This window comes from Phocoena sinus, chromosome 11 (assembly GCF_008692025.1).
Source record: "Phocoena sinus isolate mPhoSin1 chromosome 11, mPhoSin1.pri, whole genome shotgun sequence".
Classification (NCBI taxonomy): Eukaryota; Metazoa; Chordata; class Mammalia; order Artiodactyla; family Phocoenidae; genus Phocoena; species Phocoena sinus.
In genome coordinates this window covers 62,333,404-62,350,766 of record NC_045773.1, presented here as the reverse complement: position 1 = coordinate 62,350,766, position 17,363 = coordinate 62,333,404, and the positions used below count along the sequence as shown (strand labels likewise).

Below are 17,363 nucleotides of genomic sequence, written 5' to 3'. Positions count from 1 at the left end.
CAATTCTTTATACTTTCATGGTTATCCTTCTGAAACAAAGCTTTGATTCTGCCACTCAGGTTCTTAAAAAGTCTTCAGTGACACTCCATTGCTTTAGAATATAATTTTACTCCTCAGCATAAATAACAATCTGTTCCAAATGCTTTACTGCCTCATCTTTTACACTCTTTCCAGCCCCTGTCTCTCTGCTCGCTCTCAGAGTTTAAGTGTTCTACTTATCTGCTATTCCCTAAATGTTATTCCAAATTTCAAACCTGCTTTGCTCCAGAGTTGCCTTTATTTAGAATAAATTATCTATTTCCTCACATCTGGCTGTCTAATTCATTCTCATCCTTCCAGGCTGAGCACTAAAAAGTCACTTTCTGTAAAAAAATTCTTCTAACTCCTTCAGGAAGAGTTATGTTTCAGTCCTCTACTCTGATCAGATTTTGACCTACCGCTAATAAATTATACATACTGAAGTCATTTCTCTTTTGTAGGCTTTTTTAGAGTATGAGCTTTCTGAAGGTAGAGAAATTTATTTCTGTGTCCCCAGTGTTTACTGAAGAATGTGATAGATAAATTAAGAATGTTCAGGAAATGCTAACTTGGGTTAAAAGGAAAGTGATGACAGACATAGAGGACAGACTGGTTGTTGCCAAGGGAGAGGTGGGGTAGGAGAAGGATGGATTGGGAGTTTGGGACTAGCAGATGCAAACTAGTATATATAGGATGGATAAACAGCAAGGTCCTACTGTATAGCACAGGAACTATATTCAATATCCTGTGATAAAGCATAATGGAAAAGAATATGAAAGAGAATATATATATATGGATATATAACTGAATCACTTTGCTGTACAGCAGAAATTAACACAACATTGTAAATCAACTATACTTCAATTAAAAAAAGAATTGATGAGCCTAGGTCAAAAAGGATGATGCAGAGCAGTGGTGCTATTCATGCTTTTCTGAGCATAAATTATAGTAAATCATACATGTAACTTTATGACCTAGTACACACACACACACACACACACACACGCATACTTGTACATATACTTAAATGTATATAAATAGTACTTACCCTCACTCTGTCCTATAAACTCTAATATTTCCTATTGTTTCTCTTATATTCTATTTTATCTTTTAAAATACTGATCCCTATTCACTAAATTGAATGATTAATTAAATGGCCCCAAAATGTCTCAATGTTTGAAAACTACTAGTGTAGGGCACCAAAAACATATTTTACTGTTGCGTGATTTTGCCTAAGGCTGATCCTGGTGGTCTCTTAAATAAACCTGCAATGTCTAATATATTCAAAAGTTTCTTTATTGAAATTCCCTGAATGATGGAGATCACATTTAAAAATTGTGGCTCAAAGTTGCTTCAAGTTTTATGAACTAACAGATCTTGTAAAAGAAAAGAATTAACTTGCCAGGCATATTATTTTATTTTATTATTATTTTTTTTTGCGGTACGTGGGCCTTTCACTGTTGTGGCCTCTCCCGTCGCGGAGCACAGGCTCCGGACGCGCAGGCTCAGCAGACGTGGCTCACGGGCCCAGCCACTCCACAGCATGTGAGATCTTCGTGGACCGGGGCACGAACCCGTGTCCTCTGCATCACCAGGCGGACTCTCAACCACTGCGCCACCAGGGAAGCCCACCAGGCTTGTTACTGAAAATTGAGTCATATCTTCAATCATTCATAAGAGCCTTTCACACTGTAAACAATTTTGGTGATAAACACAACATGATAGAGTTTAGATTTGCCTTAAGTACTGAAAATATATTGTCCTTAAGTTGTAGCTAATTCAAACAAACAATGATTAAATTACTTTCATTTTTCTCATTTTTCATCTCCTATCATCTCTTAAGGAATTGTTATCTTGAAATCTCATCATTAGGTTTTGAAAATAAAGCTTACTTTTTTATGTAAGGGCACAAAATATGTCTAAAAAAAAGGTACTTTTTTGTTATCTAATTTTACATCAGTTGAATTTATATTATATTAATAATGACTAATATTATTGAGCATTTACCACAAATTAACTCATTTAATATATAATAGAATATTTCAATAAAATGTTTCAATAAAATTAATTAGTGTTGCTGTAATCTTTTTAAGTATAACTATTTTATCCTCAATTTTTCATGGATACTTGTTTTTACATGGTCAGCTTCTTTTCAAATCTAAATTATAAATAAAACAGATTTCCCAATTTAACCTATAAGTACATTTCTGAACATTCAAGCTTCTTTCTAAAATACATTTAATGACATTTAGAAGAAACTGCATATATTGGCCTTATTATCACTAAAATCCCTTTACTGTATGTGGAGATTCAATATTCTTAAATTTAGTCTATATTAATGCAGCCTTAGGTTCCTCATTTGAGACACTAAAATAATTGATATAGATCTACTTTAAGAAGAGTGATATGCTTCCCTATTAATCAATAATGCATCATTAATATAATGAATATCTAGCTTTCAGTAACAGTTCCAATTTTGTCAGATTTGTTTCTATATAATTTCAGAAATATAAATGAACATGCAATGATAAAAGTGACATCATGTAACCTGTACCCATGTTTCTCTTTCATTTGTAAGGCAGATGGACAGCCCAGAACTACAGCCAGTTCTGGGGAATGACTTTGGAGGAGGGTTTCAAATATCGCCTTGGCACCATGCCACCCAGCCCCTTGCTTCTGAGTATGAATGAAGTGGCAGTAAGTATCCTCTCTGTTTGACTCCTGTATGTGTGTGTGTGTATAAGTGTGTTCATAGGTGCATATAAAGCAATTTTAAATAACTAAAATAGTGAGTTTAGTGCTTTCCGAGATAATTTTGTCATATAAATTAAAAAAAACCTTTCCCCAAAATGGTTGTTACATACCCCCCAAATTTTCATGTGGACTTTGAAATTTCACTAATACTAATTAGATATAGTTTCCTCTCTTCAGGAATGATTGTGCTCATTTACATTGCTAATCATTGCAGAGAAATTCATGTTTCTGATGATTGGCTTGTCGGTGACCCAATGCTTAAGCAAGTCATTAGTTGTCTTTAATTTTCTTTTTCTAAGTAAACTTAGTTATTTTGTGAATTCATCAAAACAGAGTTTTGACAGCTCTTGGGTACTCCATTATGAAATGAAGATAAAATAAATGCCAGTAACTGCAGACAGGTATGCTATGATGACTAGCAGAAGTTTATCCTCAAAAATCCTCACATTTTCCATTTAAAGAACACCTTCAAATTTCCCTGATGAGCTGGCAAACTCCTTCATGAAATTGCCATGTTTCATAACACCCTCATGTTTCTAATACTATTGTATTGGTTTTCCCTTTCATTTTCAAGTGGTGTTATCTTCTGATAATATGTACCTTGCATAAAGAATCTTCCACCTGTCTAGTTATCACAGATGTCTAACTTAGAGCTGCAGTTTTACCATCCCATTTGTGGTGTCTCTCAGTTGAGATTTTTATTGTATTCAAGGCCTGCTACAAATGCCCAAGGCATTTGTATCATTTTTTTTTTTTTGTTCAGATTCCACATATAAGTGATATCATATGATATTTGTCTTTCTCTGTCTGACTTACTTCAAAAACAAACTTTTGGTTACCAAAGGGGAAGGGTGGGAGGGAGGAATAAATTAGGAGTTTGGGATTAACATATACACACTACTATATACAAAAATAGATTGTCAACAAAGACCTACTGTATAGCACAGGGAACTATACTCAGTATTCTGTAATAACCTATATGGGAAAGAATCTGAAAAAGAATGGGTATGTGTATATGGATAAATGAATCACTTTGCTGTATACCTGAAACTAACACAGCACTGTAAATTAACTATACTCCAATATAAACTAAAAATTAAATTTAAAAAAATGTCCAGGGCAGAGAGGGGTTCCCTGGCTGCTGGAGAACTGGCTCTTCCCTCTGCAATGAAGGTGTCAGGTCCTGGCTGCCCGGAAGCTCTCAGCATCTCAGAGCAAGCAGGGCTGTTATTTATGCTGTTGGATGAGTTGTAAATCCACAAGTTCCTCATTAAATGTTCAATGCGCTTAGCTTTCAAAAGATGTAATCCCCTGACTTATTATTCCAGTTCAAATTCCAGTAGCAGGACTTGCTAAATTATAACTAGTATCAGAAAAGATCATAATAGCTGCCATGTATTGAGTAGTTGTGCCCCAATCACTCTTATCAGCACTTTCATACATTATCTCATCTAATTCCCAGCTTGATGTAGTGGGTACTGTAATTCTCCACATTTTAAAGACAAGAACATTGACACAGAGAGAGGCCAAGTCACATGGAGATGGAGAGGAGAGAAAAGCCACCATAGAATTACTTAAATGGCAGAGTCAGGACTTTAAAAGATCTGCCCCCAAACGGTTCCTAGACTTCTGGTATAATCAGTTAGCTTTGGCCAGTTCAGGTTCAAAACAGCAAAAAGTCTTTTAATCTTGGAGCCGGAACTAACTTTATGAAATGATCAGCTTAGATATATTTTTGGATTTTTTCCACAATCATTGAGACATAACATCTTTAGAGGTGTGGCTCATATTCATAGCTTTTATTGACTTACTTATAAGATCAATTGGAAAAGAGTTATTTTTTCTGGCTGTTTACTTTTTCAATTTTGTCCTTATCTATCTGGAAAAAAGGAGACAGAAGTGTTTAGGAAAATAATAAATTCACCCTCTTTATAAGGATTACTCTTTCTCTTGCTTTTAGTGAAGGTCCCAGTTAGCCAAATACTCATTTGGGTGTCAATATACATTTTTTCTTGATTCTTTCTAACATTTCCTTTTGAAGCTCTATTTTTTTTTGCAATTTAGAGTATTTTATATTATAGAGAAAATGAGGTATGTTTCTTTCCCAGGTTGCCACTCACTGTAGCATAGAAAAAGGCAATCTAATTCTAAATCATTTATTGGCTCCTAGGGATTTGTTTGCATAAAAGTGACTATGGTGATATTTAAATGAAAAATCTTAATGACTAGTACTCTGGGAGAATTTAAATTACCTAGTGCTATGAATTAATGTAATAAAGTAGCTAAGTAATTCCAGGAAAGCAATAAGGAAAATTTGGCTGATCTGTAAGACTTCTGCTACACACAAGGACATAGCTTCCCATTTCTAAGGCACAGTAGCTTCAGGGCTGAGGTCCTTTCAAAAAGTTTGTGAGTGTTTCCCTGGTGGCGCAGTGGTTGAGAGTCCGCCTGCCGATGCAGGGGACGCGGGTTCGTGCCCCGGTCCGGGAAGATCCCACATGACGCGAAGCGGCTGGGGCCGTGAGCCATGGCCGCTGAGCCTGCGCGTCCGGAGCCTGTGCTCCGCAGCGGGAGAGGCCACAACAGTGAGAGGCCCGCGTACAGCAAAAAAAAAAAAAAGTTTCTGAGTGTTGGAGTTGTCCTTATACCTGGTCAGAAGATATCAGAAAATCAGAAATACAACAAGAACTTCAATGAAGAATGTGGGGTCTATATGAACTAAGTTAAACTGGTAGCCACAGGAAGAGCTTAAAAAATAGATTAATTCTTTGCCTGGTGACTACATAGAAAATACCCTCAATACATCAAATTGCCTCTGAAGAGTGAAAATGAATTCTTTTGTGTGGGTATGCTTCTGGATAACTCCCTCCCCCCCAACTGTCCCCCAATTTTTTAAAATACCATTTTCAACATAGGATGGTATATATATATACACTTAGGGTAGGCAGTTGCCAACAGTGGGAATGATTTTTCTGAGAAAATTCACTGCATCCCCAGCCTAAAACACCTCCCTTTCCTTGAGCCCATTACCTGGATGAGAACAGAGATTCACCAAATTCTTTATCTTGGGTAGGAAAGATGAGCCATGAGTCATTCCCAGTTCCTGGGAAAGCTCTCCTTTAGCTGGTTCCCTGGCTACCTTGCTTGACTTCAGTCACTAGTCCCATAATGTGTCTGCTGAACGTACATTAGAAGAATATCAACAGGTCTTATACAAAGAGTTCCATGATTATATAAATATGAAAAAATCTGTTTAATCTGGATGAATTAGTTCAATTCAAATGATTTTTTGTGGAGTGTGATTCATAATAATGAGGAATAGAAATATGTTGATCATGGGAGGTTAGAAAAAACTAACTTAAGGATTTTGGGAGCCTTTCCTGGATGGCAATCCTATGTGAAGGCAGACAAAAGGAAACAAAAACTTACTGTTTTCTCTGGGTACAAGCAGACTGGATGAGAGGAAGTGAGAAAAAGGGAAAGAAAGAAGGCCAAGAGGGTCCTGCCTAGACCATGCAGCTTATTGTTTTCTATGAAGATTCTCTTCACCCACTTTAAAATTATGTCTAGTGTCAGGTCAAAAATGCCAGCTGACCAATCTTTGCCTAACTTTTCCCTAAAAGCGTTTTCTTGAGATTGTTCAAAGCAATGTCTTGATTGGACAGCTCTGTTCCAAATTGTTGTACACTAAATATGTTAAGAATGATTAGACGATTCTCTGTCAGTCCATTGAGACTGTGTATTTGCTTGCATAGATTCACAACGGGACTGATGTAGCTCCCTACAGGAACTTTAAATACTGCCACTTGAGCCTTTTGTCTCCTTATGGTACAAAACAGGTGATTACACGGTTAAAATCTTATTTCAATATTTCTCAACATTTGTGCCATGGACCACCAATCCTGCAAGATTTGGAATAAAGGTGTCCTATCTGTGGTCAAATACACTTGTGAAATGGTGTATTGTATCTTTCTTCCGAAGAGGCACACTATTCACTAGTATATTGAGGACACTAAGAACTCTTCCTCCAATGACCTTTTTTCCACCCCGTGTTTCCTAAACTCATGACATCAGAGAACCTTTTCTTCTTTGTTTGTTTATAATGACTGTTAATACTTCCCAAGATTTAGATTCCACAGAACACACTTTAGGAGCTGCTAACATAAGCTAAAATATTGAAAGAAAAGTGCTGGAGAGAGCAGAAGTATATTCAGGGCTAAAACAGAACTTAATGCCTCAGAAAGAAAACAATTATTATGACTGTATGCAAAATTGGCATGGGCTGAGGTCCTTTGGAGCCAGCAGAAGCATCACAGTTGAAGTCTGTTAATAGGCACATGTAGGCAGTGCGTTTAGTCACGTGGCCCCATTTCACATACCGAGATGGACATGAGATCTGCATCCTGTGTGCTTGGCTCTTAGTCTGGCTGAAATGATGGCAGCAGTGGTACCCAGTTCACAGGGCTGTAAGAAGTCCATGAAATGATGAATAAGGAGTATTTTAGCACACAGACTGTATAGTAGAGCATTAATGAAATGTTATTATATAATATACAAAGTGGTTCTTTCTCCCTCGGATTAAGCTTGGGAAACTAGCAAGTTTCTGAAATAGGTAAATTTTGTAAGAGCTAAATTACCCAGAACTTAATCATTTGGAGGATTTTCTTTCATAAAGAAAGGTGTAGCTCTGGGTTTATTGGCCCTGACAGAGATTATATATTTTTGATAACCTGAAAGTTCTACTATGCTCCTAAATCAAATCAAATCAAATCATGTCAAATCAAATCTAATCAAAGCAACCGTTCTGTACCTGATTATTTTTCCAGGAATTTAAATTTGGGAGATAACTTCAAGAGGCTTCCCTGTGTTATATTATATTATAAATATTGCAAACATTTTGAATAAAACATACTATTTTCAAACAGAGATAGGGAAATTCAGAGTTCATTTTTTTACTTGGCTTAGTTAAAAAATATGTTTTTAGTAGTTTTGTTGTTCATTTCCCAGGGAGAACAATAAAGTTAACAAAGCTATCACAGATAAATATCACATCTTAGGTGGAGCTATCAATATTTAGAAATTATTAAAACATTAAGAAGGCTGGTATAGCATTTAAAACCTGTAGCTTTACTATATTATACAGTATCAGATTGATGTATGTAAAAATGTTCTAAATTTTTTTTTGTCAGCCTCATAGTTTACTAGTACATCTTTTCTCAGTCACCCAATACAGAAGATTTTAGTGTGTCTAAGTTGGCATTACCAACAAAGAAAAAATAACATCTTTTTCTATTGTTTTTTGGAAGTTAAAGTAAAATTGTATTTTATGTGTTATGTAATAACTTTTAAAACCAATGATCATTGAGACGAGAAAGGGAAATTTATTTCATTGTCTGGATACTTTATCATTATTTAGATAAGACATGGTATTTGATTGACTGGATCTATTTCTCTAGGAAGAATTTGTTTTTTTCTCTCTGAAATATATTTTAGTGATAGTAAGTACTGAGGGATGAAAGGTACCTTTGGAAAAAATCAGAGTGACTACTACCAGTTTTTGTTTTTACCTCTCATAGGTTATTGAAATTTTTTATTTGATTAGTTTTAATTTAATTATGTAATTAAAATTTAATTTAATTAACTAACCTACCTGAACAAACATCTACTTAATATCAATAATGTGTGTCACCCGTGTAAAGCATCTTGTAGAAACCAAAACACTGATTAGAAAAGTGAAAAACACAGTTCTATAGTTATATTCTTAATATATTATTGAACAAAAATGACTATTCTTTTCCATAAAATTGATGTTTAGCTCCACACATATGAACATGAGGCAAATGGCGTCAGGCTTTTATAATAATTGTATAGCATAGAGTAGGTGCCACTGATGCTGCAAAAGAGCATCACAGCCAGATGTTATGGTGGATTCTGTTTAAGTACATACTTCACTCAGCTCATTTCAGAATCTCCTCTGCTCAGTGGGTAAAGAACCAGGGACAGAATGATTTGTCTCTGAATTAAGAGTCTTAAAATTCAAATAGCATTGAAGCATTTCCTCATGTCTCCTCCAGGCTCTCTCCTTTCTTTCTCTCCTTCTCCAAATAGAACCTCAAACCCTTCAGCAAAGTTTAGGAAATACGCACTGTCCTCACTCCTTATCCAGCTGAACTTGTGGCAGAATGAATGTCTCATCTGTCAAATCAGTTTCCGAGTTGTCAGTTTATTTTCTTTACTAAGGTTTGATGCATAGCACTGTGATGTAATTGAGCATGACTTGACCAATGCCATGGGGCTGAATTGATCACTGCAGGACATATCTTCAAAAAGAAATGTGAAGATTCATTTTTTCCCTTCTCTGGGAACAAAAATTTGGGGCTGTTAAAAGGTAGATTCCTGAGGTGATTTGGTGTGTTGATATAGGGAGCCTGCGTGTTGATATCTGTTCACCAGTGCCGAATAGAAATGCAGAGACAGAGTTTTGGGTGAAGTAGAAAAGAATAGCTTCATTGCTTTGTCAGGCAAAGGGGGCCACAGCGGGCTAATGCCCTCAAAACCGTGTGTCCCGCCCTGGAGGGGGCAGTGAGGAGTCTTACAGTGTTCAAGAAGCAGGGCGTGGTCAGTTTGTAGACATTCTTCTCATTGGTTGGTGGTGAGGTAATTGGGAGTCAGCATTATCAACCTTCCAGCTCCAACCGGTCTGCAGTCTAAGTGCTTGTGGGCAGCATACAGTTAACTTCTTCCACGTGGTAAGGGTTTCAGTATCTGCAAAACAGCTCAAAGGACATGGCTCAGAATATTATCTCTAGTCCTTGAGAAAGAACTAAAGGTCCTTGACTTAGTTTAATGGTTAAAGTATTCTTATTTTGTCTTACTTGACTGTTTCCGTTTCTTTCTGCATTTTCTCACCTCTCTGATTAAATTTATTCTTTGACTAAAGTTTTTCTAGAGACAAAAGGCAGGCAGAGGACATGGGTGTGGGTCTATTTTGGAAGGCCTCATATTGTCTGGCTTGGTTACATGGACTCTCCAAATTTGGGTCTATCTAGTTCATACTGTGGTTCTTGCCAAAGTGCGTTCCATGAAACACTAGTCCTCTGATCAGCTTCACAATAAAACTGATGTGAAATCAAAGGAAAGTAAGTAAAATACTTTGCATTGGGTCATGCACATTAAAAATCACAAACATTATTTTCATTTCTTAGAGACTCTCAGCAGCACTTAGGTAGTTTATAAAAACTACTGCATTGAGGACAAAAATCTATTTAATTGTTAAAAACAGTTTCTCAGAACTGTTTGATTAATCAGCTCCTCCTTTTGTAATTATCTATTACAATTTCTCAGAACTAGTGTTCTAATGAAGTCGTTTTAGGAAATATCAGTTCATCAATCTCCAGAGGCATATTTTCTTCACTTTTTTACAACTCTAAAATTGGGAGGCTTCTTACATTTGATGATGTCCTGGGTTCAATGAAATATGGTATTGCCCTACTATAGCATCTTTTTTTTTTTTTCTTTTGGGAATGATTTCTTTTTTATTTCTTTTTTATTTTTAACATCTTTATTGGAATATAATTGCTTTACAATGGTGTGTTAGTTTCTGCTTTATAACAAAGTGAATCAGTTATACATATATGTATGTTCCCATACTCTTCCCTCTTGTGTCTCCCTCCCTCCCACCCTCCCTATCCAACCCCTCTAGGTGGTCACAAAGCACCGAGCTGATCTCCCTGTGCTATGTGGCTGCTTCCCACTAGCTATCTATTTTACGTTTGGTAGTGTATATATGTCCATGCCACTCTCTCACTTTGTAACAGCTTACCCTTCCCCCTCCCCATATCCTCAAGTCCATTCTCTAGTAGGTCTGTGTCTTTATTCCTGTCTTACCCCTAGGCTCTTCATGACATTTTTTTTTGAATTCCATATATATGTGTTAGCATACGGTATTTGTCTTTCTCCTTCTGACTTACATCACTCTGTATGACAGAATCTAGGTCCATCCACCTCATTACAAATAGCTCAATTTCATTTCTTTTCATGGCTGAGTAATATTCCATTGTATATATGTGCCACATCTTCTTTATCCATTCATCCGATGATGGACCCTTAGGTTGTTTTCATCTCCTGGCTATTGTAGATAGAGCTGCAATGAACATTTTGGTACATGACTCTTTTTGAATTATGGTTTTCTCAGGGTATATGCCCAGTACTGGGTTTGCTGGGTCATATGGCAGTTCTATTTGTAGTTTTTTAAGGAATCTCCCTACTGTTCTCCATAGTGGCTGTACCAATTCACATTCCCACCAGCAGTGCAAGAGTGTTCCCTTTTCTCCACACCCTCTCCAGCATTTATGGTTTCTAGATTTTATGATGATGCCATTCTGACAGGTGTGAGATGATATCACATTGCAGTTTTGATATGCATTGCCCTAATGATTAATGATGTTGAGCATTCTTTCATGTGTTTGTTGGCAGTTTGTATACCTTCTTTGGAGAAATGTCTATTTAGGTCTTCAGCCCATTTTTGGATTGGGTTGTTTGTTTTTTTGTTATTGAGCTGCATGAGCTGCTTGTAAATTTTGGAGATTAATCCTTTGTCAGTTGCTTCATTTGCAAATATTTTTTCCCATTCTGAGGGTTGTCTTTTGGATTTGTTTATGGTTTCCTGTGCTGTGCAAAAGCTTTGTAGTTTCATTAGGTCCCATTTGTTTATTTTTGTTTTTATTTCCATTTCTCTAGGAGGTGGGTCAAAAAGGATCTTGCTGTGATTTATGTCATAGAGTGTCCTGCCTATGTTTTTCTCTAAGAGTTTGATAGTTTCTGGCCTTACATTTAGGTCTTTAATCCATTTTGAGCTTATTTTTGTGTATGGTGTTAGGGAGGGATCTAATCTCATATTTTTTCATGTACCTGTCCAGTTTTCCCAGCACCACTTATTGAAGAGGCTGTCCATTCTCTACTGTACATTCCTGCCTCCTTTATCAAAGACAAGGTGACCATATGTGCGTGGGTTTATCTCTGGGCTTTCTATCCTGTTCCATTGATCTATATTTCTGTTTTTGTGCCAGTACCATACTGTCTTGATTACTGTAGCTTTGCAGTGTAGTCTGAAGTCAGGGAGCCTGATTCCTCCAGCTCCTTTTTCCTTCTCAAGATTGCTTTGGCTATTCGGGGTCTTTTGTGTTTCCATACAAATTATGAAATTTTTTGTTCTAGTTCTGTGAAAAATGCCAGTGATAGTTTGATAGGGATTGCATTGAATCTGTAGATTGCTTTGGGTAGTAGAGTCATTTTCACAATGTTGATTCTTCCAATCCAAGAACATGGTATATCTCTCCATCTATTTGTATCACCTTTAATTACTTTCATCAGTGTCTTATAATTTTCTGCATACAGGTCTTTTGTCTCCTTAGGTAGGTTTATTCCTAGATATTTTATTCTTTTTGTTGCATTGGTAAATGGGAGTGTTTTCTTGATTTCAATTTCAGATTTTTCATCATTAGTGTATAGGAATGCCAGAGATTTCTGTGCATGAATTTTGTATCCTGCTACTTTACCAAATTCATTGATTAGTAGTTTTCTGGTAGCATCTTTAGGATTCTCTATGTATAGTATCATGTCATCTGCAAACAGTGACAGCTTTACATCTTATTTTCCGATTTGGATTCATTTATTTTCTTTTCTTCTCTGATTGCTGTCGCTAAAACTTCCAAAACTATGTTGAATAAGAGTGGTGAGAATGGGCAACCTTATCTTCTTCCTGATCTTAGTGGAAATGCTTTCAGTTTTTCACCATTGAGGATGATGTTGGCTGTGGGTTTGTCATATATGGCCTTTATTATGTTGAGGAAAGTTCCCTCTATGCCTACTTCCTGGAGGGTTTTTATCATAAATGCGCATTGAATTTTGTCAAAAGCTTTCTTTACATCTATTGAGATGACCATATGGTTTTTCTCCTTCAATTAGTTAATACGGTGTATTACATTGATTGATTTGCGTATATTGAAGAAGCCTTCCATTCCTGGGATAAACCCCACTTGATCATAGTGTATGATTCTTTTAATGTGCTGTTGGATTCTGTTTGCTAGTATTTTGTTGAGGATTTCTGCAACTATGTTCATCAGTGATATTGGCCTGTAGTTTTCTTTCTTTGTTACATCTTTTGTTTTGATATCAGAGTGATGGTGGCCTCGTAGAATGAGTTTGAGTGTGTTCCTCCCTCTGCTATATTTTGGAAGAGTTTGAGAAATATAGTTGTTAGCTCTTCTCTAAATGTTTGATAGAATTCGCCTGTGAAGCCATCTGGTCCTGGACTTTTGTTTGTTGGAAGATTTTTAATCACAGTTTCAATTTCGGTGCGTGTGATTGGTCTGTTCATATTTTCTATTTCTTCCTGATTCAGTCTTGGCATGTTGTGCATTTCTAAGAATTTGTCCATTTCTTCCAGGTTGTCCATTTTGTTGGCATAGAGTTGCTTGTAGTAATCTCTCATGATCCTTTGTATTTCTGCAGTGTCAGTTGTTACTTCTCCTTTCAATTTCTAATTCTATTGATTTGAGTCTTCTCCCTTTTTTTCTTGATGAGTCTAGCTAATGGTTTATCAATTTTGTTTATCTTCTCAAACAACCAGCTTTTAGTTTTATTGATCTTTGCTATCATTTCCTTCATTTCTTTTTCATTTTTTTCTGATCTGACCTTTATGATTTCTTTCCTTCTGTTAACTTTGGGGTTTTTTTTTGTTCTTCTTTCTCTAATTCCTTTAGGTGCAAGGTTAGGTTGTTTATTCGAGATGTTTCCTGTTTCTTAAGGTAGGATTGTATTGCTATAAACTTCGCTCTTAGAACTGCTTTTGCTGCATCTCATAGGTTTTGGGTTGTCTTGTCTCCATTGTCATTTGTTTCTAGGTATTTCTTGATTTCCTCTTTGATTTCTTCAGTGATCACTTGGTTATTAAGTCGTGTATGGTTTAGCCTCCATGTGTTTGTATTTTTTACAGATCTTTTCCTGTAATTGATATCTAGTCTCATAGCGTTGTGGTCAGAAAAGATACTTGATACAATTTCAATTTTCTTAAATTTACCAAGGCTTGATTTGTGACCCAAGATATGATCTATCCTGGAGAATGTTCCATGAGTACTTGAGAATAAAGTGTATTCTGCTGTTTTTGGATGGAATGTCCTATAAATATCAATTAAGTCCTTCTTGTTTAATGTATCATTTAAAGCTTGTGTTTCCTTATTTATTTTCATTTTGGAAGATCTTTCCATGGGTGAAAGTGGGGTTTTAAAGTCCCCTACTATGAATGTGTTACTGTCGATTTTCCCTTTCATGGCTGTTAGTATTTGCCTTATGTATTGAGGTGCTCCTATGTTGGGTGCATAAATATTTACAATTGTTATATCTTCTTCTTGGATTGATCCCTTGATCATTATGTGGTGTCCTTCTTTGTCTCTTCTAATAGCCTTTATTTTAAAGTCTATTTTTTCTGATATGAGAATTGCTACTCCAGCTTTCTTTTGGTTTCCATTTGCATGGAATATCTTTTTCCATCCCCTCACTTTCAGTCTGTATGTGTCTCTAGGTCTGAAGTGGGTCTCTTGTAGACATCATATATATGGGTCTTTTTTTGGTATCCATTCAGCCAATCTGTGTCTTTTGGTGGGAGCATTTAATCCATTTACATTTAAGGTAATTATTGATATGTATGTTCCTATTCCCATTTTCTTAATTGTTTTGTGTTTGTTATTGTAGGTCTTTTCCTTCTCTTGTGTTTCTTGCCTAGAGAAGATCCTTTAGCATTTTTTGTAAAGGTGGTTTTGTGGTGCTGAACTCTCTTAGATTTTGCTTGTTTGTAAAGGTTTTAATTTCTCCATCAAATCTGAAAGAGATCCTTGCTGGGTAGAGTAAACTTGGTTGTAGGTTTTTCTCCTTCATTACTTTAAATATGTCCTGCCAGTCCCTCTGGCTTGCAGAGTTTCTGCTGAAAGGTCAGCTGTTAACCTTATGGGGATTCCCTTGTGTGTTATTTGTTGTTTTCCCCTTGCTGCTTTTAATATGTTTTCTTTGAAGTTAATTTTTGACAGTTTGATTAATATGTGTCTTGGCATGTTTCTCCTTGGATTCATCCTGTATGGGACTCTGTGCTTCCTGGACTTGATTAACTATTTCCTTTCCCATATTAGGGAAGTTTTCAACTATAATCTCTTCAAATATTTTCTCAGTCCCTTTCTTTTTCTCTTCTTCTTCTGGAACCCCTATAATTCGAATGTTGGTGCGTTTAATATTGTCTCAGAGGTCTCTGAGACTGTCCTCAGTTCTTTTCATTCTTTTTTCTTTATTCTGCTCTGCAGTGGTTATTTCCACTATTCTATCTTCCAGGTCACTTATCCGTTCTTCTACCTCAGTTATTCTGCTATTGATCTCTTCTAGAGTATTTTTAATTTCATTTATTGTATTTTTCATCATTGCTTCTTTCATCTTTAGTTCTTCTAGGTTGTTGTTAAACGTTTTTTGCATTTTCTCTATTCTATTTCCAAGATATTGGATCATCTTTACTATCATTATTCTGAATTATTTTTCAGGTAGACTGCCTATTTCCTCTTCATTTGTTAGGTCTGGTGGGTTTTTATCTTGCTTCTTCATCTGCTGTGTGTTTTTCTGTCTTCTCATTTTGCTTATCGTATTGTGTTTGGGGTCTCCTTTTTGCAGGCTGCAGGTTCATAGTTCCCGTTGTTTTTGGTGTCTGTCCCCAGTGGCTAAGGTTGGTTCAGTGGGTTGTGTAGGCTTCCTGGTGGAGGGGGCTAGTGCCTGTGTTCTTGTGGATGAGACTGGATCTTGTCTTTCTGGTAGGCAGGTCCATGTCTGGTGGTGTGTTTTGAGGTGTCTGTGGACTTATTATGATTTTAGGCAGTCTCTCTGCTAATGGGTGGGGTTGTGTTCCTGTCTTGCTAGTTGTTTGGCATAGGGTGTCCAGCACTGTAGCTTGCTGGTCGTTGAGTGAGGCTGGGTGTTGGTGTTGAGATGGAGATCTCTGGGTGATTTTTGCCGTTTGATATTATGTGGTGCTGGGAGGTCTCTTGTGGACCAGTGTCCTGAAGTTAGCTCTCCCACCTCAGAGGCACAACACTGACTCCTGGCTGCAGCACCAAGAGCCTTTCATCCACATGGCTCAGAAAAAAGGGAGAAAAAGTATAAAGAAAGAAAGAAAGAAAGAGGATAAAAAAAATATAAAATAAAGTAAGGTAAAATAAAATAAAGTTATTAAAATGAAAAAATAATTACTCAGAAAGAAATTTTTTTAAAAAGTAGAAGACAAAACAAAACAAAACAAAACAAAAAACGGACAGATAGAACCCTAGGACAAATGGTGAAAGAAAAGCTATACAGACAAAATCTCACCCAGAAGCATACACATACACACTCACAAAAAGGGGAAAAGGGGAAAAAATCATAAATCTTGCTCTCAAAGTCCACCTCCTCAATTTGGGATGATTTCTTGTCTATTCAGGTATTCTACAGATGCAGTGTATATCAAGTTGATTGTGGAGATTTAATCCGCTGCTCCTGAGACTGCTGGGAGAGATTTCCCTGTCTCTTCTTTGTTCGCACAACTCCCGGGGTTCAGCTTTGGATTTGGCCCCGCCTCTGCGTGTAGGTCACTGGAGGGCGTCTGTTCTTCTCAGACAGGATGGGGTTAAAGGAGCCGCTGATTTGGGGCTCCGGCTCACTCAGGCCAGGGGGAGGGAGGTGTACGGAATGCAGGGCGAGCCTGCAGCGGCAAAGGCCTGGCAATCTCTCCACTTTGCCTTCCGCACCCCTGTGGCTGTGCTCTCCTCCACGGCTCCGAAGCTCCCCCCCTCTGCTATCCGCAGTCTCCACCCGCGAAGGGGTTTCTAGTGTGTGGAAACCTTTCCTCCTTCACGGCTCCCTCCCACTGGTGCAGGTCCTGTCCCTATTCTTTTGTCTCTGTTTATTCTTTTTTCTTTTGCCCTACCCAGGTACGTGGGGAGTTTCTTGCCTTTTGGGAGGTCTGAGGTCTTCTGCCAGCGTTCAGTAGGTGTTCTGTAGGAATTGTTCCACGTGTAGACGTATTTCTGATGTATTTGTGGGGAGGAAGGTGATCTCTATGTCTTACTCTTCCACCATCTTCCCCCTCTCTCCTACCATAGCATCTTTAATGTCAGTTCTGCATGCTGTTTTAGCTTTGATTGGGCTCATCAGAGAGTGACAAAAGTCCAAAATGATAGTGACTTAAATAGAAATTGATTTCTTACCAACAAAACTGGAGGTGGATGTTAGAATTGCACTCCTTGGTGTTGGATACCCAGGCTTCTTCCTCCTTGTTCTATTTTCCAGAGCCTTTATATCCGAGGTCATATAATGGTTCAAGAAGCTGCTGCATGTCCATCTATACCCAAATTACTGCCAACAGGAAAATTTTTAAAAAGATCAATAAAAAGGAGTAAAATCAAGTGCCAAACGTCTCTTAAGGAAGAGTTCTCAGAAGCTGCCAGTGACACTTGTACTTACACTCCATGGGTCAGAATTTAGTAATGTGGCCACACCTGGGATCCAAGGCAGACCAGGAAATA

General features: G+C 37.1%; 1 protein-coding gene across 6 annotated transcripts in view; it reads left to right on the top strand.

The window, feature by feature from the left end:
- TINAG (tubulointerstitial nephritis antigen) overlaps nt 1-17,363 on the top strand; it is a 95,160-nt gene that overhangs the window by 13,318 nt on the left and 64,479 nt on the right. For all 6 annotated transcript variants that reach the window (XM_032650365.1, XM_032650362.1, XM_032650364.1 and 3 more), the window contains one exon: nt 2,601-2,715. In XM_032650365.1, the coding sequence (XP_032506256.1) occupies nt 2,601-2,715 (115 nt within the window). The remainder of the gene's footprint in view (nt 1-2,600; nt 2,716-17,363) is intronic.